At 60.9% G+C, this 25,190-nt stretch overlaps 1 protein-coding gene across 3 annotated transcripts in view; it reads left to right on the forward strand.

Annotated features, from left to right (window-relative positions):
• Nucleotides 1-25,190, forward strand: part of SCARB1 (scavenger receptor class B member 1) — a 67,831-nt gene that overhangs the window by 6,367 nt on the left and 36,274 nt on the right. For 2 of the 3 annotated variants that reach the window (XM_037051880.1, XM_037051879.1), the window contains exon 1: nt 9,072-9,197. The exons of the other annotated variant lie outside the window; for it this stretch is intronic. In XM_037051880.1, the coding sequence (XP_036907775.1) occupies nt 9,072-9,197 (126 nt within the window). Of the gene's footprint in view, nt 1-9,071; nt 9,198-25,190 lie in introns of those variants that run through there. 3 annotated transcript variants of the gene reach the window in all.

A 25,190-nucleotide genomic window follows, 5' to 3' on the forward strand; every position in this document is an offset into this window, starting at 1 on the left:
CTCCAGTCTTCCCTCCCCTGAGCTGGGGTCTCCCTGTTTGTCCGCCTCCCCGAGCACGGGGGTCTAAGGGCTTNCCTCATCCGTACTTCTTTGTACCTTTTCTTACCAGTGGCCAGACTGACGGGTGGGCGGCGGTGACTCGTGTGGCTCCGGTTTGTGTTTCTGTGATGGGCAGCAACGTGAGGGCTTGGCCTTTAAAGGCCTGCCCTCAGGGCCCCCTTCTGCACCACTCCAGGCCTCCCGTCCCTGCTGAGGGCCTGGGCTCACAGCATCGAGGAAGTGGCTGCTCCTGCAGGGCCTCGGTCTTCCCGCCTGTGCAATGGGAGCAGGATGCCAGCGCATAGCTCCCGGCGCTGCCTGAGGGGTCGCTAAAGCATATTCACACCTGAAGCCTCGAGGATGCTGCTGGCACACCGCCCTCAACCAATAGAAACTTTTTTACAAATTGTTATTCCTGTTGTAACAGTCCAGGGGCAGATGAAACGGGAGAGGCGGGTCCAGCAGCCCAGGATGAGGGCTTTGGGGAGTGCCTGGGGGCGATTCCCGCTGCCTGTCTACCCCTGGAGCTCACGGCCCAGACCTCAGGCCTCAGGCCTGGCTTTCTCCAGTCTTCCCTCCCCTGAGCTGGGGTCTCCCTGTTTGTCCGCCTCCCCGAGCACGGGGGTCTAAGGGCTTCACAGGTGTGAACGCACTGACTCCGCCTCACAACCCTGTCCGAGTGGTGTTCTCGGCCCTGAGACCGACAGGGTGTGGGGGAAAGTGAGGGACTGCGTCTGAAGAAGAGCAGAGGTTTGAACCTGGGTTGTCCGGCTCCAGACTTGCTGTTTTTAACAACAGTCACCCTCCTTACCTGTGGTTTTTACTTCCTGTGGTTTCAGTGACCAGTGGTCACCCTTGGTCTAAAAATATTGAGTGGAAAATTCCAGAAATTAATAATTCAGAAGTGTTAAGTTGCGGGCCATTCTGAGCAGTGGGATGAAATCTCACATTATCCCCTCAGCCCACTGGCGATGGGACCCCCCTTTTGTCCATCATCTCCACACTGTGGACATTCCCGAGGCCAGTCCCCAGGGCCACGCTGGTCACCAGGCAGACTGCTGAGGTGTCGCAGAGGTACTTCACAATGGCCCCACAGCGCAGGGTGGGGGGCACCGGCAGTTCGGAGCCAGACGCGCTTCCTCCAGGAGGAGGAAGGTGAGTCCAGTACGATGAGACAGAGGCCGCGTTCAGTGACTTTCATTGCAGCATGCCGTCATCACTGCGTTGTCATTAACCTCTCACTGTGCCTGGCTGAGACAGTAAACTCCATCGTGAGTCTGTGTGTGTGGGAAGAACACAGTCTACATAGAGCGCAGTGCTCTCCGCGGTTTCAGGCATCCACTCGGGGTCTAGGGAGGTTCGGCCGAGGATAAAGTACAGCCCCCCCTACTCTTTGCGTTCTTACCTCAAGGCTCTCGCCCAGCGTGTGCGCCACCCAGGACCCCGCAACGAGGTCCCGCTTCCTCTCCTCTGAGCGCCTCCTTTCTGGCCAGACCCTGTGCATCAGGGGCTGGGCGGAAAACGGTGACCGGTTCAGAGCAGGGGCTTTGCAGAGGGCTCCGCAGAGGACCAGTTCATCCAGGTAATCCGTTTACAGAGGTGTGGGGGAAGAAAGGGTCCTGAAGCTGTTCTCAGCCTCGGGCTGCGGCTGGCAGGGGGAGGGGCCAGGAGGGGAACCTGCAGGGCCAGGGGGCTGCCGTGGAAAGTGTGAACACTGCCCGTGCCTGCAGAACACGCCCCGCACACGGAGTGGCTCTCACACTTTCGTGGGTGCACTAGGCAGTTCTGAGATGCTGGGACGCCCGGCAGCTCCAAGTGGCCCCCCTGGCGTGTGCCGCAGAGTGTCATTTCAGCCAAACAGGCCACCCCGTCAGTCCGGTTTCTGGGGAGGGGAAGTAGGTTCTCAGGAGCCCGAGAGCAAAGGAGGTTAGCAGAAAGCTTCTGGAGCCTGAGAAAGTGGCAGAGCAGCCAGCTGGGAATCGTGCCTCGCTTCGCCCGGTTCACCTTTCCTCTTGGCCAGAGCCCACTGGGGGCTGGAGGACAGCCCGGCTGCCGACCCAGCTCACCTTCCTGGGGGCGACGCGAGGGTGGGGGGCAGAGGCAGGTGAGAGCACCCCGCTATGGCACCTGCCCCCTCAAGCTCTTCTAGAGCTCATTAAAAAAAATCCTGCAGTGTGTAATTATAGACCTCTATGATTATTTATTGTCAGCCTCTCCTTCGGGACCATGAGCGCCTTGCCGGCTGGGACCACGGCTCCTCCGCCCACCATCGGATCCCCAGGCCCAGCATTAGGGTATGTGCCTAATGTCTTTGTTGAAGGAGTCAGCCCCTCCTGATAGGGCCCACCCTAGACTTCTTGCCTGCTTTGCCCCTCACCCCTGAGCCATCTGTGGGGGCTGTGGATTCTGCATCCCAAGTACAGCTCTCCCTGGCTCCCACCCCCCCAGGTCACTGCCCCCTGGGCCGCCCAAGACAACCAACCACACCTCCTCACACCTGAGCCAGGCTTTTTACTGCCGAGCCCCAAACAACAGCCCAGATGTATTTTTATCCGAACAACAACAACGAAAGGAAACTATAAAAAACGGACCATTGTGGGATTAATTGCCTTCGTGCGTCCGGGCTGCTGTGACCGAACGTCACAGGCTGGGCAGCTTGTAAACAGCCCCTGCTCGGGTCTCACGCTGCTGGCGGCTGGAAGTCCAAGATCAAGGTGCTGGCAGGTTCCACGTTAGGTGAAAGTGCACTCCCAGCTCGTGGATGGTTCCTGGTTCCGTGGCCTCACGTGGCAGGACGCATGAGGCAGCTCCCTGGAGTCCCTTTATAAGGGCACTGAGCTCACTTATGAGGGCTCCACCTTCCAAAGGCCCAAATGCCCTCACGCAAGGGGTTAGGAATTTGGGGGCGGGCACAGACATTTGGTCCATAGTAGAAACAGACACAAAAATGGAGAAAATAGGCCCTGGCTGGGTAGCTCAGTTGGTTAGAGTGTCGTCCCGATAGGTCATTCGATCCCCAGTCAGGGCACGTACAAGAAGCAACCAGTGAACACATGAGTAACAGGAACAACAAACCAATGTTTCAGTCTGTCTCCCTTCCTCTCTTTAAAAATCAATCAATTAATCAAGACAGTCTTTAAAAAGTAGAGAAAGGAGTACCATAAGCCCCCACAGACCCATTTTTCAGATTCTTCAATCATCCCAGTTTTCCCCCCGGCTGCTGCATCTGTCTTTTCACTTTTGTGGCTCGTTCTGAAGCCGGTCTCAGACATGGAGGCCTTCCTGGCCCGTATCTGCCAGTGTGCCCTGCAGGGACGTCTGGACATTGCGTCCCGTCCAGCGCGAGGCCGGGTCAGCCCTTCAGAAGCAGCAATCTTTGGAAGCTACTTTGAAACTCAGGTCAGACCAGGTCCCTCTTTAGCTGGAAGGCCAGGCAACTGACGTCAGAGGTCTCCGCCGTAGCCCGAGGGAGAGGGGACACTGGGACTCACGGCACCGGCTCGGAGAGCAGACAGAGTGCCGTGAAAGACTCTGTGGGGGCCAGAGGTTCAAAGTGGGGTGGTCACGCTCCAGAAGGGGCCGCTGGCCCCTCCGGGCACTGTCTCTGCTTATCTGCTCCTGGAACACACGGCCCGTCTCCTTCCCACGTGGGCCCCGGCCTCTGCACGGACCGGTTATCCTGCCAGGAGTGCGCTCCCCTGGCCCTGATCCTCCACGTCTCACCCCGCCGCCCCTCGCTTCCCTGAGGCGTCCCTTCATTTGTTTCTCTCCTCTGCACTTAGGGCCAGTTAACGTCCTTCACGGTTTGTGTATGTGTTTGCTCAATTCGTTTCTAAATCTCTCTCCCCAACTAAGAGGGCAGCTGTCTGTCTCGCTAGCCCTGCTGTCCCCAGCCCCGAGGATACAGTCAGCCTGGCATGGAGTGGGTGCTTAGCAGGAAATGCTGCGTGAGTGGGCGTCACGTCTCTTCCCTGGGGAGGCACAGCGGGCCGGGAGCGCTCAGGGGCGCCCTCGGGGCCGGGCACACATGTCCCGCCGCTGTGGGCTGTGGGGACAGGTAAAGGCTCTCTGGTCCGGTACCTTGGCAGAAACGGAGCCATTCCTCACTCACCGCCCTGGGCTGACAGCTCCCGCACACTCGCACTTTTCTCCTGAACGTGGTGCTGTGGTGGACGCTCGCCTCTTGTTGGGGAGGCGTCATCTCAAGGCCTGGGAACTGGGGACAAAAGCCACGCCCAGCTGCCGGCTCTGGGGGAAGAAAGGAGGCTGGAGACGCATTTCCACTCACCGAAGGAAAGCGGTTGTAAGAAGTTATCTGCGTTCATGTGAGAATTGGCGCCTTAATTAAAGTCACTCAGGGCACACTCCGCCCCAGGGACTTAGCTCCCCCCCCCACCCCGACAACACTCTTCTCCAGGTTTCTGTGCGGCTCCTGCCTGTCCGCCCTCTGGGCCTTCACTCAAACGCCCTCTTCTCACGGAGGCCCTCCCCACCAGGGGCATCTTCTCTATTCTCTCATTCCCCTCCAAAGCACGCGTCACCCCAAACAGCGCTGTCGGACAGAAATGCCGTGGGGCCACCAAAGCAATTAGAAAAATTCTTAGTAGCTGAGTTTAAAAAGTGAAAAGGAAACCGGCGGAATTAATTTTAATAGACACTTTATTTAACCCGACACGTCGTCCTGTTTCAACATGTGATCAATACAAAATGTTGAGATGTTTTATGTCCTTTCTTTCACGCAACGTCTTTGAAACCAGGCGTGTGGAGGACACAGCACCGGCCACCTGCGACGGGCACCCAGCGCTCTGCCGTGCGACGACAGTCACCAGGAACTGTTTATAATGACTGGCTGTGCACGTCCGCTGGAAGGGAGGGTCTGCTGGGCCGGGGAGCTCCGCTGTGTTCACCACTGGGGCCCCTGCACTGAGCTCAGTGCCCGCACATAGTAGGTGCTCAGTCAGCATGGGGGAAGAAAGGAAACAAGCGAGTGTGGCCTCTGGTCTGCCCTCGCTCGAGCTGGGACCTGGGTGGCCGATGTGGTCAGCGGTGGTTGTTTCTTCTTCCTCATTAGGTTTCCTTCCCCCCCATCCTCTCCACCTCCCCTCTCCCCCTTCTGCTCACTTCCTCTTTCCCGTCTCTCCCCTGTTTCTTTTCCTCAGCAGAGAGGGTAGTGATTTTCGTGGTTCAAGTCCCTGTCTGCCAATAACCAGCTGTGACTCTTTTGAATCGGGTCACCTCACTTCCCTGCAAGACATCTTGTTCATTGCCTGCAGGGCCGATAATGATTCTTTTTGGGATGGGGTGGGGCACATCTGGTGTCAGCATCTTGCAAAGTATGTGACCAGGATTATCCCATTTAATCCTTGGGACGCCCCCAGGAGACGGAGGCTGAGTTTGTCCCTTTGATAAGTAAGGACTCGAGTGCTGGGGGATTAAGCAGCTTACCCTAGGCGGCCTGGCCCTGGGGCCTGGCTACTGATGCTGGTCCTTCACCACTGGGCTCTGGTAGCTCTTGCTCAACCGTAACTACCGTTTAGGTGTGCCAGGCACGGTTGTGGGAGTTGGGGGCACAGCAACGGACACAGATTTCTGGTCTCATGAAGTTGTCTCGTTCTGGAGGGGAAGGGAGCCAATCGAATAATACAGGCGTGCCTCGTGTAGCGCATGGTAGTGAGAGCCACGGAGGAAAATGAAGCAGGACAGGGAAACAGAGAGTCGTGGGTGGGGTCGCCACCAGGAGGGGTGTGCGGGAAGGGAGTTCTTGCGGAGAGGATGACATTGGAGCGAGCACTTCAAGGGAGTGGGTGCGTGGGGGTTGGGCCTTGCTGCTCCAGCGGAGAGACCAGCCCGGCGGGGGCCAGGCCCTGAGGCAGGAGCAAGGGGGCAGGTCGGAGGAGCGCCCAGGAGGTGGAGCAGAGGGGCGGGGCAGAGGGGACCAGGGAGGTGAGGGTGGGCCCTGTAGGCTGTAGTGAGAACTTTGGTTTTTATTCGAGGGGAGGAGCCATAGGGAAGCCAAAGGGTTGATTTGTGGTTTATTTATTTATTTTTTGTAAATAATATCCTTATTGACATAGAAGTCATATAGCATACAATTCACTCACTTAAAGTGTACGATTTAGTGGATCTTTAGTGCATGCACAGGGTTGTGCCCCACCCCCACAATTGATTTTAGAACATTTTTCTCACCCTCCCCAAAGAGGCCTGGTACCCCTCAGCAGCCACGCCTGATCCCGTGCCCATCCCCCGCCCCAGCCCTGGCAACCACTGGCGCCCTTCCTGTCTCCGTGGCCGTGTCACACAGACGTCCTGTGGTGTGTGGCGTCCCCGTGGCATGTTCTCCCTGCCCGCTCGTGGCGCGTGTCAGCGTGGGCCAGTGCCCGTTCCCCTCACAGCCAAGCAGCTAGCATTCCACCATGGAAGGCTCCCTGTTCCCCTTGTCTGTCTATCCACGGGTGGACATTTGGGCTGTTGCCACCTCCAGGCCACTGTGGGCAGCGCTGCCATGAACACGCGTGGGCCTCTTTTTGCGTGGACAAAGTTTCCGTGTCTCTTGCACGGACCCAGGAGCGGACGCGCCGGTCCTCTGGGAACTCTGGGCCTCGCCTTTGGAGGGGCTGTCTTGCAGGCGGTTTCCCACTGCGCCCCACCAGCAGTGTGGGAGGGTCCTGGCTCCCCCACGCCTCCGCCAGCACTCACTCTCGGCGGCTGGCCGCGGGCACGAGGGCTCTGAGCTAAGGAAGAGTGCCACCCTCTGGCATCGGCGCCCAGGGGCCTTTACTGTTGAGGATCCCTTTCTCCCCTGCAGCCGCTCCTCCCTGGCAAGGCCGCTCTCTGAGAATCAGGACGAGGCCATCCCCTTCTGAGGTTGCCCCGCCCCCCCATGGGAGTGCCCCTCCCTCGGGGGTCACGGGTGGTCATGGGTGTCCCATATCCTTTCCTCTCTGCCTCTCTCTCTTGTCAGGTGACAGCGTGGCGTGATATGACGGTGCTCCTGCCGTGGCCTTGTGGCTGTCTTGGGTAAGCACCACGCACATGAAGACCTTGAGGACTCAGTGATAAATAAAAGTTAGATGGGTGAGACGGTCAAGGCGAGCGGGCCCTTGCTGACGGGGGACCGGGTGTCCAGGAAGTGGGGGCTGTCAGGGCCAGGGCACTCCCAGATTTACTTAACTCCCAATAACTGCAAAAGTAAAAAAACAAAATAAATAAAGGAAACAGTCCCTGTAACGGATGACTCTTGAGAGCCTTAAGGAATTCAATGAAGGATATTCATTAATCAGTGAGTTCCGTGATTAGTTACCGAATTAATTAGCTAATTGATGATGCCGCGCCTGTATGGAGTGGCGACCATTCGCACTGTCCTCGAGTTTTCAGTTCCCGTCCCCTCTGAGGGCCCTCACAGCAGCCCTTGCGGGGAAGTCCTTATTGCGCCCTGGGGCATGGACTCCCTGGCCCGTGTCCCCACTCGGCACCAGGCTTGCTTTGCCGCCCTGATCCAGAGCAGGGTTGGGCCCTCCTCCTGGCTCCCTAGACAAGGCTGGAGTTCCGGGGGGGCGGGGCGGGGGGGGCGGGGGCGGTGTGTGTGTGTGTGTGTAGACAACCCCGGGCAAGGGACTGGCAGGCCCCAAAGCAGATGCTGCTCCCGGACACTTTCAGGCCGCGGCACGTTGGTTCAGGGTAGGCCCGGGAGAGAGCTGCTTGCCTCCAGGCTTGAGTTGCAGAAGGCCTTGCTCCGAGCCCTGCCTTCGCGGGGATTGGGGACACTGCCAGCCCAGCCCCCAGTAACCTGGGAGCCCCACGCCCCCTTAGTAGCGGCACCCAGAGATTGAGAAGACCGGTCTACATCTGGGGTCCAGAGCTCCGCGCGGGCGGGGGCTGCAGGCACGAGGAGGGGGCAGCGCGCGGGGCGGAAGTCGGGAGCCGGTGGCAGGGGGGCGCGCCCCACCTGCTCTCATTCCAGGGAGCGCTCGCTCGGGCCTCCTGGTGGGAACAGAGAACTAGACCTGTCGACCTCGGCTCTCGCTCTCGCTGCCCGGTCCCTTATCTGCGATGTGGAGCGTTGTGCGCGAGGCGCTGCGCTCCGGCCCCATACCCAGGACGCTCCTAGTGGGTTGGCTCTGCTCAGGGTGGGCCAGCTCCCCTTCCAGGCTGCGCTCTGGCTGCGAGGACAGGGCGTGGGGTGCCAGCTGCCGCCCGCGGCATTCTAGCCGGGGGCCTGTGTGGAGCCCGCGATAAGGCCGAGGGGTGGGCTGGGGCAGCTGGCGCTCTTTGACTTTACACAGGGCGGCAGGGAGGCCTTGCTGATAAGGTGGCCCGGCCATGCTGAAGGAAGCAGCCAGGCAGATATCTGGGGTAACAGGATTCCAAGTCCAGGGTGCACAGGCCGCGGTGGACTGTGTGTGCGGTGGTGGTGGAGAGAGGAGGCCACAGAGGCCCTAGAGGGGCCTAGGTCGGGGAACTCCTACTAAGAGGGAACACGATGCCGGTCACCGCAGGGGAAGTGGGAGGGGAAGAGGGGCAAGCGGGCAGGAGCGGGAAGGAGGCGGCGAGGGGTGACGGGAGACGATGGAGGGGGGTGGGAGGGAAGGGGGGAGCGGGAAGCAAGTGGCGGTACCGCAGAAGGGACTGGAGGGAACGGGGAACCCGGCCCAGCTGATACCCCGACACGCGGACCCCGGGCCTCCGCTGCTCCCCCACCACCGGCGCAAACGGAAGAGAGGGCCTGGCGGCACCGCCCCTCGGACCATCCGAGCCCCGCCCCTGACCCCGCCCTGGCAGTCGGGTTCCGCCCCCGCCCCTCCCGCCCGAATCGTGGTGCCCGGTGTACCAGGGGCGGTCCAGCGGACCCTCGATGGCGCATAAAACCTCTGGTCACCTGCCGGGCTGTTACTCCGTGTGCCCTGTGCCGCCGTCCGAGACCCGCCGTGCCGCTGCGGCCTGCGTTCCCGGAGTCGCCGCCGCCTCTGTCGCCAGCCCGTCCCGTTCAGACGCGGAGCTCCGAGCGCGCCGCGTGGGCACCCGGGTTCACAGACATGGACAAATGTGCCAGAGCGCGCTGGGCGGTCGTGGCGCTGGGGTGCGTGGGGCTGCTGTGCGCCGTGCTGGGCGCCGTCATGATCGTGGCGGTGCCTTCCATCATCAAGCAGCAGGTCCACAAGGTGGGTACGGGGCCCTGCCCGGGGCTGGAGGGACTGGGGGCCGAGGGGCGTGCGGGAGGGTCGCCCGCTGCCCACCTCCCCAGTCCTTCCCGGACCGGGCTGAGGTTGCGAGCCCAGGGCGGCACCTAGGGGCTTCGCGGAGGCTAGCATTGCGGAGGCCTGAGTGACCACCCGGGACCCTGACCTCGCCCGCAGGGTTCTGCCTCCCAGCCTGTTTTGGAGGGCGGCCACCTCTTGGTGCTGCCCTGGGGCTCCTGGAGTGCGCTCTCACGCCCGTGGCGGAGTCTGCCAGAACTAGGGCCGAACTTCGCCTGTTTCCTGTGAGCCCACCAGGGCAGAACCCCGTCATGCATGTGCTCCTGAGAACTCCCATGGGTGCCCAGGCCCAGTAGGTGCTTGGCCGGGCTGCTCCAATTGCCCTGCACCGCCTCCCTGACTCCGGCTGGCGAGGGTAAGCCGCTTTTCTCCCCGGATTCCCGCGGAGGCCGGCACAAGTCCAAGGTTCAGTAAGTAGGGTGCTTGGAGAGCCCCCAGCCTGAGGGTTCTCCTCTGACCCTAACTCCACTTACACAATACCGTCCTTTTAGCCAGAGGGATAAGTTAGGGTGGCCGTGGCCTTCAGACTGTTTGATTCTACCCCCGGGGGTCTGGGCGACCTGTTTGAATGCATCTGGAGTTACTGCGGGAGGGGCGATCGCAGCCCGCACTTGCGCCAAAGGCAGTTCAGGTCTCTGAAGGCAGAGCTGGCGCCTGCATTGCGGGAGAGGGGGCGCAAGGCCCACCTTTGTCCAGGATCTAGCCAGACAGGGAGCCGTGACAGAGGTGGATGCTGTCACTCGCTGGCTACTCCTCCCCCCCTCCCGCCTTGGCCTACTTCTTTACGTGAGTTTCTGAAGAATGGAGACTGTCTGTGCACCGTGCCCAGCACAGGAGCCTTGGGAACTGAATGAATGAGTGAGTGAGTGAGTGAGTGAGTGAAGGCTCCATCTGCTTAAACTGGGCTGACCCTTCTTGGAACGCAGCCGACTTCAAAGATGGGACGAGAGCAGGCGTTTCTCAAGGTCTCTGGGGGGCAGAGTTGTCCGCGCGAATCCTCTTGGCTACGGTGTCTTGACTTACTCGCTAATTTGGCTTTCAAATCTTGCCCTGTAATCTGACTACATGGAGAGCCCTCTGATGAGTACTGACTTCCTCCTCGGGGTGTTTTTTTGTTTGTTTGTTTTTTCTTTTTGTCCTCCTGGGAATGGCAGGAAAACTTGGGTGGTGAAACCTCAGAACTTAGAAGTGCTTTTTCCTCTGCCATGGAGGCGAAGGAGGCCTCTGTCTGTCAGTTACACTCTCCAAAGCAGCTGTTGGCGCTTCACCGTGGCAAAAGCCACCCATGGGTCCCCGCCGGGCCCTTGGTTTCGGCACCATGGGCATAAGGGTGGCAGCGGCAGTGTGGCCAGGGAGCCTCTGGCAGCCCCTGGGGGCGCTTGTTGGCTCAGTCTCTCCTGCCTTATTTCAGGGTTTCTTTGTATGGCTATGGGGCAGATTCCAGGTGTCGGCTCCCCACGTGTGTGCCTGTGCGTGCACATGTGTGTACATGCATGTACACACACCTCGCCCAATTTCCCGCCCCTTCTCTGGGCTCCTCGAGAGGACGGCGCCATCCTCCTCAGCTGTCCTGGAGTTAGGATTCCTGGGCTCACAGCTGAGTGAGAGCCACCCAGCATCCTGCCTGACCGTCTCGAAGGTGATTGGTGTGGGGCCGAGTGGCGTGAAGGCAGGAAGGCAGGCCCCGCCCATCGGACAGCCCCCTCCCCAAGTGCCAGCCAAGCGCCTTCCGCAGGGGGAAGGACGCCAGTGTTCGGGGACCGTCCGGGTGGGACGCCAGCAGAGGGAGGGCTGCCCACTGGTGTTTTCTTTGGCTCCACGGGCCCCTCTGCAGCTTGAATGGGAGGCCTGTGCTAGGATTTCTACGTTTCTATGGTTTTTTGCTACTTCAAAAGAAAATTCAGATGGAGAAAAAAAAGAAAGTTTCGCCCATTTTGTTCCCCAGACAGCACCAGCGTCGCCCGCATGTCTCTTTCTAGACCTTTGCCACAGATACGTCAGGCGCACTTATTTATACACATTAATATATATGCTTTTTACATGAGTTGAACTATATCCTACGTACAGATGTCCTGCAGTTGCAGTTTTAATTCACTGGCAGAGCCTGAAGCGTTTCTTCCTCCGTCCGAACGTACACGGCTCTCCCGGTTTCTTTTCGCTGCCTCTTTATATTCGTTTGAAAGGCCAAACACTTGGCTGTTTTCCTGTTTCTCTACTGACTGATCATTTTCCTTGTCACACAGTTTAGGTTTATACTTCGCCCACCGTGGGAAGGTGGCCACCTCCCCCACGTCGCTGGAGAGGGCCCCTTTGTCACCGCCGTCTTTCTGGTCCCTCCGGTGGGTTTGAGATGTGTTTCTGAGGTTGAGTAGGGCCCTCTTGCCTTACCGCCCCGGGCAAAGTCTCCAGAACCCTGGGCTGCACACCTAGCTGGGCGGCGTCCCAGTGGGGAACCTCAGCCTGCTTGCCTGTCAGACTGGGTCGGATTTGGTTTGCCTCCAGGGCAGATGATCAAGTTCAAAGTTAATCACGCACGTGTTGAAATGTCCTGGATGCGCCTGGTTTCTCTTCTGAGTCCAACCACAGCCTTGTGAAATAGGTGGAGGCGGTGGTATTAGCCTGCCTCCCTGCAGGTGAGGACACTGAGGCAGAGCAAAGGCCAGCGACTTGCCAGGGTTGACACAGCTGTGGCAGTGTCAGACAGAAACCCTAGTCACCAAATCTGGACCAGAGGAAATGAAGTGGGTGCCCCACATCACATGGATTTCTCAGCAAAAGGCAGAAAGTTGGAAACGAGGTACATAGGTTTTAGCATGAGTAGGTCTCAAAAACACAGTGCTGAGAAAAGCTCGGTGCTATTTATATTTATTTTTTAAAATAACTCCACATAACAGTATTTTGTGGTTTTAGTGGGTTAATATTAGTACACATTACAGCTCAGAAAAAGGCGTGGAAGTGTGCACACCAGACTGACGAAAGCAGTGATTCTCAAGAGAGGAAGGGAAGGGGCCGGGGCCCACGCGAACTTACGCGGCATCTGCAATGCTCCTACTTTATCCTTTTAGGATAAAAGACAATGCTTTCATGTGTTATGCATTTCATTAAAGATTAGTAGTGAATCCATAGCTTTCCCCCCAAACTGCCAAAATGGATTAGCCCCAAACAACAGGACCTCGGGTCCTGAGGTCTCCGGGAGAAGCTTCTGGAAGAAGTGAGACGCGTTCCTATTTCCCCCCAGTGCCCCGGACTGGGCGAGAGGTATTCATACTGTCGGCTCAAGGAAGGTAATCCCGCACCGCTGTGTGCCAGGCAGTGTTCAGGTACTGTCTGTGAACACCGTCTCCTTTACTCCTGGAAGAATTCTGGGGCAAATGTCTTGTCACCATTGACATTTGGGAAACAGCTAAAGATAGCCATTTGCCTCAGGTGACCTTGCTGGCATGTGCACCTGTGTGCACGCACCTGTGCTAGGGAGAGGACATATCCCGGAGACAGACCAGGGAGCAGAGGTCCCGGCCCCTTTGTGTCCACATTCTAGAACTGAGGACACCCCCCCCTCACCCCGTATTTGAACGGATGATGAAAACCCAGTCCGGGCCCCCCGGGGGTACATCTTTGGGTCCCTGTGTGTCTCTGGGCCACCGGGGAAGGTACTGCAGCAGCTGGGCCCCAGGGGAGGGGGCCTTAGGGCCTTGTCCCCTGTCCCGGAGGGAAGGTGAGCCCCCTCTGCTGTCTTTAACTTGCGATTCTGGTTGGGAACTGGCCTTGGGCACTTTGTTCACTGCTTTTTCCGGCTGCGGAGGGCTTCCCCCACCTGCCTTCCCTGTCTCAGAGCAACCCCTCCATCTGTTCCTCCGAGTGCAGAGGCGGAGGCCTGGGGCCAACGGCACTGAACGCCTGGTGTCTGGTCCCTCAGCAAATCCTGTTGACCTCACCTTCAGGGTGAACGCAGACTCTGCCCTTCTTCCACGGCTCCAGCTCTCCCGCCTCCCCCGCTGCCGCCTTCGTGAGGCAGCGGTCTTATCCCTGGGTCTCCACACACACCTAACCCCTCCACTCACAGGCTCCCCATCTCCCTCCGAGTGAATACAGAAGTCCTTTTAGTGGCCCAAAGGCGCCCACAATCTGGCACCCTGTCGGCCTGCCTGCTTATTCTCTGTGCTCGTCTCCCGATGGTCCTTGAGCCCGCCCAGCCTGCTCCGCCTCAGAGTCTCTGGCTTGTTTGTCCCTCTGGCCAGGAGGCTCATCTCCCAAATGTCTGTGTAGCTTGCCCCTTATTTCTCTAAAAGTCAACCCTATCATGTTATGTGTTGATTTATGGGTTCTCTTTCTCCCCCACGAGCTGGGAGCCTGCTGGCGTCGGGGCTGTGCTGTCGCCATCACTGTGGGGTCCTTGAGGGCCAGGTGGGGGCTCCCGGTAGGATGGCAGAGCCAGCATTAGCCCTTTGAGCTCGGGCTGTTTTCTTACCTTCTCCCCACTCCCGGCCCAGCTCAGTCTCTGCTCCGCCGCCTCCACCCCAGCCACGCCCGCCTCCATTGCTTTGTGCCCTTTGGCAGCTCTCTGCCCATCAGTTACAGGGCAGGGGCTGATGGCAGATAACGCTAATGGGTGCTGATCAGGTCATGTGTCCAGTGTTTTCCCCGCATTGTCTCATGTCTCTCCAGCACACGAGCGGCTAGCTACTCCACTGTTGCCTGCGTTTTACTGAGGGCGAGGGAAGCAGCAGTCACTTGTCCCAGGCCACACAGCCGAAGTGGCCCAGGAGCCTGGGGTGACCCTGCCCTCCCTCCTCTGCGTTTCTCAGCAGCTCAGCTTGGTGTTGGGAGGGAGGGCGGGGCCCCCCGCGTTCTCTGCCTGGGTCCACCTCCCCTCTTCCTCTCCCTGCATGGCGCATGGACAGTGGGGTTCACTCCAGGCCTTTTTCCGGAGAGTCTCCTCCAAAACTGTGGGTACTGGGGGCCTCCCCACATCTCCCTCCCGGGCGTGTTCTAGATTAACAGATGCCAGGGGAAGCCGTGGAGGGTGGCCTGCCCCTGGCCTGTCGGCCTGGCCACCCCAGCTCTGTGCGTCTGGGCCCCAGAAAGCGCTCCTGCACCTTGGAGGTGCTTCCTGCAGGCCCCGCACCTGCCCATGCGGGGAAGAGCCTGGAGCTGATCTGTGCCCATGGGTGGGGAGCTCCCTTCCCGGGGGGCCCAGTTCTGTGCGCTCACAGGTGTGCCCGGTTAGGCTGGGCTTGTCTTCCTCCTTCCTCCCGGCTCCTCCAGGGCAGGGGAGGGCCACGAGGACGTGCCCCAGGGCCACAGGGGAGCAGCGGTGCCTGCTTTAGTATCCCCGAGTCCCGTTCATTCTTGTTTTCCGCTTTGCTCCTGGTGGGTTCGCTTTTTTCTGGCTTCATGAGTGTGTGTGTGTATACATGTGTCCACATGTGTGCCCCTGTGCAAAGTGTGCACACGTGAGCATCGATGTGGATACACACATGACAATCTGCGTGCACGGTTGCTGATCCATGAACCTATGGGGGTGCATATGCACATGCATGTCTAGGAGTGACCACATGCTGATGGGGCACATGCGCCAACATGTGCCACACGACACTTTCTGGTGTGTGTACATGCATACACACATGTTGGTGCACACACAGCAACACACACAAGCCCACATGCCTTTGTGGGTGCAGACACATGTGTGCCCATGTGTCATGTGTCTGGCCATGTATGAATCTGTGGGTGCCTGTGCACACACATTAACACGGGCCCACATTGGTGTGCTTGATCACATGTGTGAGCACATGTGCACGTGTGTTGACACGTGTCTGTGGGGTGTGCCTCGCTGTGCTCCGGCCTCCCTGGGGCTGGCGCTGCTCAGTCTGGGAGAAGTCCCAGACTGCCCCTGCCTGGCACTCTCAGTGGCCGCTGGGAGCTTGGCTGAGCCCAGCCATCTGGAACCACCACACTCGGCCTTGGCTTCCTGCAGGCAGGGTGGGTGTGAGCTGCTGCTGCAGACCAGCTCAGCGAGGGGCTGCCCTCGGGCACGTCCACGTCTGCGGGTCCTGTTGGTGGGTGTTCGTGCCCAGGTGTTCCCCCGTCCTTGGTCAATAGAAGAGGGGCCCCAGAGGTCATAAGCCAACCCTCAAGGCTGGCTTCTGCCGCAGGCTGACGCTGACAGACTTTTCTGGTTCAAATCTCGGCACCAGAGGCTCAGCCCCAGCCTTCCACGCCCTGAGGGTCGCACAGCTGCAGACCCCTAAACACGTGTATTGTACAGAGGCTTCAGCTGTGCGGCTGGGCCAGCGAACAGAACGAACTTGAGATAGAAGGACAAGAGCTGGGGTGGAGCTCATCCCCCTCCTGCTCGTTCGAGGGCAGCCTTGGCCTCCGCTGGCCCTGGGAGCGGAAATGTAGAGAGAAACAAAACAGCAGGGAGACGCTCATTTTGGGTTTCGGAACCTCGAAGGGCCCGGGCGCTGGGGCGGACCGGGCAGAGAAGTCTGTGTGCGGCCTGTGCGGAGCCTCCCCAGCCCTGCGGCCGAGTCTCGCTGTCTTCACCTTGTCCCCTTCTCTCTGCGGTGTCTTCCTGTTCACCAAAGGCTTCTGCTGGGTGGTGGGGGCGATGAGGGGAAGGAACAGGAGGGGCCTGGCCCTTGTTTGCTTCCTGGCATTCTGGGTGAGGTTCCTTCCACCTTTTCTGAAGCTTCTAGGACACTGGAGATGTCGGCTGGCTGGCTGCTCTCAGCCACTGGTCTGTGTCCCTGACCTCCCCACACAGGCTGTCCCCGAGCTCTGTGCGCTCACACGCTCCCTGGGCAGCTGGCTGGGTGTCCTGCTGGGAAGGCCATCTTTGTCCCGGCCACTCCCACGCTGGCATCCTGGACCCGCACCTTTCCCCCGGATTTCAACAGCCAGCTCTGTATCTCAGCTTGGGGGTCAAAGGTCACCACCTGACTTCTCTCCATCCCCGTGGCCCCGTCCCTCTGGCCGCCTTCCCACTGCTGCCGTGGCTCCCGCCTCCTCCAGCTGTCTGGGCCGAACGTCTCGAGCTCAGTCTGGGCTCTCCGCTCTGCGCCCCGTGCTGAACCAGCAGGAGGCTCTGAGGCTTCACCCGCAAAACGTACCCACAGTCCAGCCACGCCTCACCACACTGCAGTGGCCACCACCACGGGCCAAAGTGTCACCAGCTCTCGGCTGGGCTCCCGCAGGCTCCCTCCCCTCCACTCTGGTTAGGTTTTCTGGGCCCAGCGGCTGAAGGGACCCTATGCCGACTGCAGCCGGCTCTCCATCCCCCGCAGTGCAAAGCCCCACGGTGGGCCCACACCCTCCGCTCGGACCCTGCCGATCGCCGGCGGGTCATTCCTCAGACGCACCGGCGTGCCCTCCACCTCAGCCGCCGCCCCTCTGCCCACCCCCCTCCCCCGATCTGGTCCCTCTCCCGCCTCCTTGAGGCCTTTCCTCCAAAGCCCACCGAGGGCCTCCCGGTGCCCCTGTGCCCGGACCCCGCCTCGCTGTTTCTTCTGTGGCCTTGTCACAGCGGGCAGAGCATCTGCTTGACCTGCGCCTCGTGTTTACTGTTTATTTCTCCCCGTGAGGGACCTCGGTTTGTTTGTTTTTTTAAAGATTTTATTTATTTTTAGAGAGAGGGGAAGGGAGGGAGAAAGAAAGGGAGAGGAACATCAATCGGCTGCCTCCTACACACCCCAGCAGGGACCTGCCCACTACCCCGGCCTGTGCCCTGACCGGGGACGGAACCAGCGGCCTTTCCGTGCACGGGGCGGCACCCAGTCCACGGGGCCACACCAACTGGGGCAGGGACCTCGGTTTAGTTTGCCGCTGGGTCCCAAGCTCCTGGGACTGTGCCTGACACACGATCATAGGTTCTCCAGTATCGATTGGATGTTTGGAAGACAAGGCTCATTCCACAGGGAGGCTGGTGACTAGTGGCAGGTCGCAGTCCTGTGCGGGGACCCGGGGCCTGCCTCTGTCCCCGTGCGTGGGCCCTGCTCCAGACCCCGCTGTGCCCACCTCTGCCCGCTGAGCCTCCGGGCCGCCGTTGCCCCCACTGCAGCCAGAACCTCTTTCCCAGATGTGGGCGGCAGCCTCTCGGGGCCCCACTTAAGCCCTCACAGGAGGCGGGTGCAGCCGTGTGTCCCCAGGCCCGTGAGGGCCTTCTTCACAGGCCCCTGCCCGCCGCCCAACAGCCTTTTCCTCCAACACGCCGTGTGCTTCCTGCCTCGGGCCTTTGTGAAGGCTGCCCCTCCCCACTGGAAGGCTCCCCTGGCTCTAGGGCTTGCTCCTGTTTCACGCTCACAGAAGCAGGAAAGGGCGACAGGCAGCATGCGTGGTTGATAGGCCCTTGGCCCCCACACAGTGTCCACACATCCTGTTCTCACATGGCCTGTCGGTGACTCCTGCTCCTACAGTGTTCGAGAGCATTTTGTTTGTCTCTCCCCAAGACCTCTTAAAAAGACTGTAGCTTGACAGCTAACTGTTTTTCCAGGGACATTTCTGTAAGCGCTCAGACGATAAGATCTACAACTCAGGTTTCACTCGGGTGCCATCTTCTATTTTCCCTGTGGGGAAACCGGACCCAGAGGGAGCCGGGATTTACATAAGGCCGCAGAGAACATTAACCTCGGGGGCAGCAGGGCCTGCCGTGGAGCAGGGAGGTGGGGCACTGCGTGGATGCCAGACGGGCCCCGGGAGCAGGGCTTGGAAGAGGCCAAGTTTGCAGAGGCAAGTCGTGACCAGTGTTCCTCGGGCAGCGAGTCCGTGGGCAGGGAGTCCTCGGGCCCCACGGCGGCACCCCGCCCCCCACATGCCGGGGCAGGACCGGGAGGCGGTGTGCTGTGTCAGCGGGGTGGGGTGTCAGGGCTGGGTGCACCGCCGTCCGGGCTCTACCCGCCCCAGGCAGAGGCTCCCCCACGTGTGCCGGAGTCCGAGAGTTGGTGGCTGTACTGGAGCCTGCCCAGGTACAGGTGTGAGGGAGCTGACCTGGAACTGTGGCCGGCAGGCACCCTTGGCAGTGCGACCCAGCACAGCTGTCATTAACAGTCCTGACGGAATGGCTGCCAGCCTCTGGCCCTGGCCCCAAGCCCTGGGGCACACCCCAGTTTACACAGAAGGTGTGGAGTGTGGTGGAGAAGGGTTCTCCTGGGCGGCCTGGCCCCTGGGAGCATCCCTGTGTGAGCAAGGGGTGCCCGGGGTGGCCGCAGGGGCTGCTGGGTGAGAGCCGTGGGGCTGCGTGGGGCATGGGAGCAGGACGGAGGGCAGGGAGGTGACTCTGCCTGTCACCTTTGAGGTCGGGCTGAGTTCTCAGACCCCCCAGTCTCCTCTCGTCTCTGCCTCTCCGTCCATCTCTGTCTGTCTGTCTCAGTGCCGAGCCATGTGAGAGCTGTGTGCCAACACGATGACATCTTGGTGCAGACCCCGCTGCACGTGTGTCCTGTGGACGGTGTGTGTCCGTGCCCACAGACCACGACCACGCTCCGGAAGGTGCCAACGGGGTCACGCTGGGTCCCTGCCCCCGTTCCCCTGCTGTCCCGGCAGCACCCTTTCTCGCAGTGTTTATTTTCCAACCCAGGACCCTGCCTATGTCCTGCCACCCTGTCTCTTGGTCCCCTCTCCTCCACAGCCCCCTTCTATTTTGGGGCCTCTCCCGACGTGGACATTGGTGAGGGACTAGGCCGAGGAGTTCAGGGCGGTTGTCCCTCGCCTTGGGTCTGTCTCGCGGTCTCCTCACAAGGGCACGTTTTCTACCCACACATTCCCGCTCAGGAGGCTCCTTGAGTAAGTCGGATGGGAGTGAGCTCTCCTGGCTGAGGTGGGGTGGGCGCCTGGGCCCGCCCCGCCTTGACAGCCCCCTGCACAGCAGGCCAGGACCACTTTGAACTACCCTCCCACCACCCCCCAGGCTGGAAGAAGCCACCGGCCCCTCTGGCCTCACCTCCCTCAGCCATTTCTCCACCTGCTTCCTCACTTCACACTCGGATTCCTGTCCCCCTGGGATCCAGCGGGTCCTGCCTGCACCCCTCAGACCCACCGTTCAGCCCTCCCATCTGGGGACTGTCCCCGTGCCCAGGAAGCTGGTCGGGCTGCAGGCCGGTGCAGTCGCTCCCTGCTTCCCAGACCTGCTACTTTGTATCAGTGGAATCTCCCTGTGTGGCCTTCTGTGTCTGGCGCTCTCCCTCAGCACCGTGTTTCCGGGGTTCTTCCACTTCGTGGCCCGTGTCGGAGCGTCACTCCTTTTCACGCCTGCGTCCTGGTCCACTGCAGGGGCGGGCCGCATTCTGTTTGTCCCTGTGTCACCCAGGGGACAGGGGCTGCCTGCCCCTTTTGGTGACCGTGGAGGGTGCTGCTGTGCACACGCATGCACACACATGCACACGCATGCACAAGGGGCTGACTGCACCTGTGGCTCCCCTCTGTCTTCCTTTACCTCCCCTTCTTCCTGAGTCACCCCCGAGCCTCACTCCAGCACTGGTCCTCTGGGCGGGCATGCAATGCTGGGGGCCCGCCCACTGCACCGAGGTCAGGGGGGCCAGGCCGGCGTGGGGTCACACCCCGGCTCAGACTCTGCCGGCTCTGTGACCCTGGACAAGTTCTTCGAGTCTCCGGGCTTTGTGGCGGGTCTTGCAAAATGGGAGAAACCACAGCTTCCCCCAGGGCTGAGGGGGGATTGCGCAGGTGCTCGGCCTGGGTGTGGCTGGGCAGCCTTCATGGGCCTGGGAAGAGGGCTCCCTCTGCTCGTGGCCTGACTCCTGCCCGCAGTGGGCTTGTCTCAGACCTGGTGTGTGCAGCCGGCTCTTGGCTCCTTGCTGCTGCCTGGATTTCTGAGTTTACATTCCTTGCGTTGTATTTACTCCATCTGTGTTGGGTGTCCGGCCCCGCCCACCTCCACTCCCACCTCCGCAAACAGCAAACAGCAAACATGCCCGAGCCTTCCACCGCAGCCTTCTCAGGGCTTCCTTGGGATGTGAGAGGGGTGGAATTGCTGCATCTTACAGCACCAGGGTGGGGGTGGGGAGGGGAGGGGCCCGGCTCACCAAACGGGCCCTGCAGAGGACTGCTGACGTTCCCTCCCGCATCCGCTCCAGCCCCTCTGGCCTTCTAGACCCTCTGCAGTCGTGCCGGGCGCAGGTCTGGGGCGGGTTCTGACTTGCAGTTCTGAGTTGTGAATTTGAGTCAGTGGTAAGGGCAGGGGTGGGCACCCAAGGCTCAGCAAGCCAGGTCATGGCAAACTAGGGGAAGACCCCAGGCCTTGTGCTTGGTCCCGTGAGAAACCTGTGGCCCCACGACCAGTGTCAGAGGACAGGGGGCATGAGGTTCCTTTCTGCCGAGAAGGCGGAGAGTGAGAGGTTGGGGTCGACGGCCTGCGGACAGCGTGGCTGCCGTGGTGTGTACTTGTGTGTGTGTGTGTGTGTGTGTGTGTGCAGCGCTCTGCTAGGGCCCTGTCCCCACAGGGCCGGCTCCTCTGGGAGGCTCTGTGTCCTCTTTGCGTCTTAGAAGGACATCTGTCGTCGGATGCAGGGCCCCCTCTAATCCCCTGTGACTTCATCTTGAGAGCCTTAGCTAACACATCTATGAAGACGCTCCCCCCAAATAAGGTCACACGCCGCGGCTCCAGGTCGGTGTGAATTCTGGGGGCCCCTGTTCAGCCCCCTCCTGCCCGAGGGCCGACTCTCACCCCCACAGGGCCCCAAGGTGCTCATCCGGACCCTGGTCCTTGGGTCCCCTGGGAACTGGATTTCCTTCTGTAAATGTGGCCAGTTCTCTCGGTCCTCACAACCCGAAGGTCAGCGTGGCCTTGCGCGGCCACTGGCCTCAAATGTGACCGCTGGACCCCCACAGGGCCAGCTCGTGTGCAGACAGCCCTTGCTGGCACCGAAAATAAGACAGGGAAAGTAAAATAGGGGGTCTATAAAAAAGGGGATGTACAGAAGAGTACAACCTCAAAGAAATAAAAATAAAAAGGCATGACCTGAAGAGCTACCACTCCCTTGCCCTACCACCGGTCCTTGTCCCAGAGCTAACCTGGTCCACAGTGTCTTTGTGTCCACAGGGACCAGGGTGCCCCCACCCCGGGACACATGCCTCTCCCCACCTGGCGAGGGCCCCTCGGAGGGACCTGAAAGGGCTTCGCCGTGGCAGGCACCCTGAGAGGATACTGTGAGCCCCGAGTGTTGCCCACACCCGACAGAGTGGGAGGCAACGAGGCCGTGTCCGGGGGAACGGGGGAGGTGGAGTGCAGGTGGCCGTGGCCAGGAAGGCTGTCCTCGTGTGGGGCCACCCGACCCTCACTGTTCTCTCCTGGAGAGGTGAGGATTGTCATCTCCAACCCCACGCTTCCGTGGGCCCCGCAGCCGTGATGCCCCTCGGGAGCCTGGGTAACCTCCCCAAAGCTGTCTGCAGTCATGGCCATGTGTCCCTGGTCGGGAAGGGAGAAAGGACGGGCTGGGGCAGAGTCCCGCTGAGGTCTGAGATATCCTTTAGCTGTGGGGGAGGGGCCTCCTTTAGACCCTCTTCCAGGCCTTGGACACGACAGGAGCCACCCTTGGGCCTCCTCGCACCTCTGGGCCCTCACAGCTGTGGTCTGGCCAAGCTGCAGCAGGGGAGGCCGGGGAGGGTCCAGGTGTACCCAGCACGGGCCGTGCTTGGGGCCTTGTGCCGGGCGTGGGGGCTGCCATTGTGGGCCCAGCAGCCTGCACCTCGGCCCCCAGATCGGCCACATGGAGATGCTCCCCCAGCCCTGTGGCGGCAGTGCAGGGAGAACGACGAGACCCGGCCGGCTGCTCAGAGGGCGGCAGCAGGTGTCCGTGGGCCAGGAGGGCGGTTGCTCAATGAGCTGCCCTTGGCTCCCCCGGGCCCCGGTCCGAGGACGGACACATGGTGAAGCACCCCAAGGTCGTGTAAATGGGGCGCCAGGAGCCCTGGGCTGCCTCCCCCAGTGGCTGCAGCCAGCCCTTCCGACCTCCTCCGTCTCCCGGCAGACGCTAACCCATTTCCTTCGGTTCTGCCGCGTGCGCCGAGCGAGTCTCTTTTCTGGCCCATCAGACAGAAGATAGATATGATTTTGAATCCAGGCCAGCAGACGGCTACAGTTGTGTTGGCTGTTGTCGTTTTCTTTAGTTGACACCCTAAAGGAAAAGAGGTCAGTGTCCCTGAGTCAGCAGCCAGGCATTGTGTGTTTTAAAAATTCTTGCAGCACACCGGGTGGAAATCACCAGCTTTTGCAAGAGGCTTGGCGGGCTGCGGTGTCCCCAGGGCCGGGGTCTGGCCGTCCCCGGCTCCCGTCTGCAGATCCAGTCCTGGCCACCGGCAGGCCGGTGCCGGCGCCCACTCGGGTCAGACCCCTTCACGAAGGGGCTCAAATGCTCATCACTTAGACTGGCCCTTTTGAAGCGTGCCGGGCCGTGGCCTTAAGCACACTCACGGGGTTGTGCAACCGGCACACCCTGGATCTTTAGAACTCTCTCACCTGCCCCCGGCGAGACTCAGCCCGCGTTAAACCCAGGCTCCTCACCCTTCCTCCAGCTCTCGGACACCACCACCTGCGTTCTGTCTGTGAGCCTGACTCCCCTCGGTACCTCGTGGCAGAGGGTCACGGTAGTGTCTGTCCGTCCGCGGTGGGCCTCTCTCCCCTGGCAGCGCGGCCTCCACGTCCGTCCACGGGGCGGCCTGTGCCAGAGGCTCCTTCCTTTTTAAGGCTGAATCACACTCCATTTTTTATGGGTGGGCCACACTGTGTTTACTTGGGCGGCTGCCTCCCCCTGGCCATGGTGAACACGGGGATGCCGGTCTCCCTCTGAGACCCCGCTCTCGGTTGCCTCGAGTGTGGCCTAGACACGGGACTGCCGGCTCCTGCGGTAACTGGATTTGGGTTGTTCAGGCGCCCCACACGGCTCCCCACGGCAGCCGCCCCGTCCGCCGCCCCACCCACAGTGCCCGGCCTTGCCACCGCCCGCTGTCTTTGGTTTTGACAGTGGCCGTCCTGGTGGGTGTGAGGTGGCATCTCACTGGGGTTTTGATGGGCATTTGCCTGGTGACTCGTGACGCTGAGCATCTTTTCATGCCTGTCTTTCGGGGAGAAATCTCCAGTAAGTCCTTGGCTAATTTTTTAATCTTTTTTCTTTTTCTTTTTTTTTTGGTCATTAATTTGTCCTACCAAGAATTTAAAACTGGGTTTAAGGCCCCCACTCTCCATCCGCTTTCACTGCCCCTGCCCCCACCCCAGGTTTTTTCGTCTCGGAAAACAGCCCCACCGTCCCTGTCCCTTCACCCCAACCCCGCTGGCCTGTCTCCTCTCCTCCCAGTGCGCCCCTCCCGTCCGCCGTCTCCTCGAGGTGACGTGCACCCTCTGCCCGGCAGGCTGTTCCCACACCCCGTGTCCCTGGGCTCAAATGGCCCCTCTCCAAGAGGCTCCCCCACCCTGCCCCCCACCAGACGCTGGACGTCAGCCCGTCTGGCCTGATCCCTTCAGAGCCTTTCGTGTGCCCTCACTGGCTTGTCCACAGCCGTCCCTCCTACTGCCGGGTGTCAGCCACTGAGAGTGGCACCTCGGCTGCTGGGCCTACCACGGCCGTCCCCACGCCCGGCACAAGGCCCCATGCATGGTCTGGGCTCGGTAAACCTGTGCTGGGGGAATGAGCCACCTCCAACCGTGGATGGGCCCAAGGGTCCGCCTTCTCACGGCATCACTCGCTGATGCCCCACTGGACAGGGTCGGTCTCCCGGTGCGTGGGGACTGTCCTGACACCCAGACTTTGGGGGCATCTGTGGGGAAAGCCGCTGGGGACTGCCACGCGTCACTCTCGGCCGGGGGTGAGGGGCCCTCTGCTGACGCCCCTGTCGGCGGGGCGCAGACACCTGGGTCCTTCCCTGGACGCTCCCCGGCCTCCCCGGCCGCAGCTCGGCCAGACCCCGGCTGTGAGGGCCCAGAGGTGCTGCGGGGGCGCAGGGGTGGCTCCTGTGGTGTCCAAGGCTGGGCAAGGGTCCAAGGGAGGCCCCTCCCCCACAGCTAAAGGACATCTCAGGTCTCAGCGGGACCGGGCCCCAGTCCCGTCCTTTCTCCCTCCTCCACCAGGGACACGTGGCCATGACTGTGGACAGCTCTGTTGGCCACACATCACGGCTGTTATGAAGAACCTCAAATGTGCAGGAAAAGCGAGAGAGCAGTGTGGTCAGGGCCCTCACCTGCTGTTACTGACACAGAGGCGCTTGCCTTCTGGTCGGTGTCATCTGGACCAACGCCCATCCGTCCCCGGGTCCCAAGGGGCACGGGTGCATCTGTGTCAGTCACGCCGTGGGTCTCTGACTTGACCGAACACAGATGCCCCGAGGGGCTTCTTCAAACCCCTCAGAGGGCGGGTTCCCAGCCCCTGAGTTTCCGAGGCAGTGGGTCTGAAACTGCGCCTGAGAACCTGCATTAGATCCAGTTCCCAGGCGCCACTGAGGCTGCTGGCCCTGGGGTCACGCTCTGAAGACCACCGGGGCCCTGCCCCTTGTCGTGGCCCCACCCAGCGGCTGAGGGAGTGTGGGAAGCTTCCTGGGACCCCCTAGGACTCCCAAAGCCTTGCGACCTCTGACCTTTGCTCACCCCCGTCAGTCCCGTGGGAGCCTGCCAGCCCCTCCACGGCCTGCCTTGGTGATCCCTCCCCGGCATGGCGGGGAGGCCGGCCGGCCAGGGCCCCTCTGCCCCGCTGGTGGGTCAGCTGCGCTTTCCGGGTGCACCTCAGTCTGTGTCCCACGCCCCCTTGAGGCCGGGCCAGGCTCCCCTTTGGTCTCAGAAGTCGGAAGGAGGCCTGGGAGGGGTTGGCTGTGCAGGGTCCCAGTGCGACAACAACGGCCCCACTGTGCAGCTTGACAGAAGCCACCCAGGGTGCGCCCTGCCCTGTGTCTCGTTTGAGG

The sequence above is a fragment of the Sturnira hondurensis genome, unplaced genomic scaffold (assembly GCF_014824575.4).
Source record: "Sturnira hondurensis isolate 20B ecotype Veracruz unplaced genomic scaffold, ASM1482457v3 Scaffold0007406, whole genome shotgun sequence".
NCBI lineage: Eukaryota > Metazoa > Chordata > Mammalia > Chiroptera > Phyllostomidae > Sturnira > Sturnira hondurensis.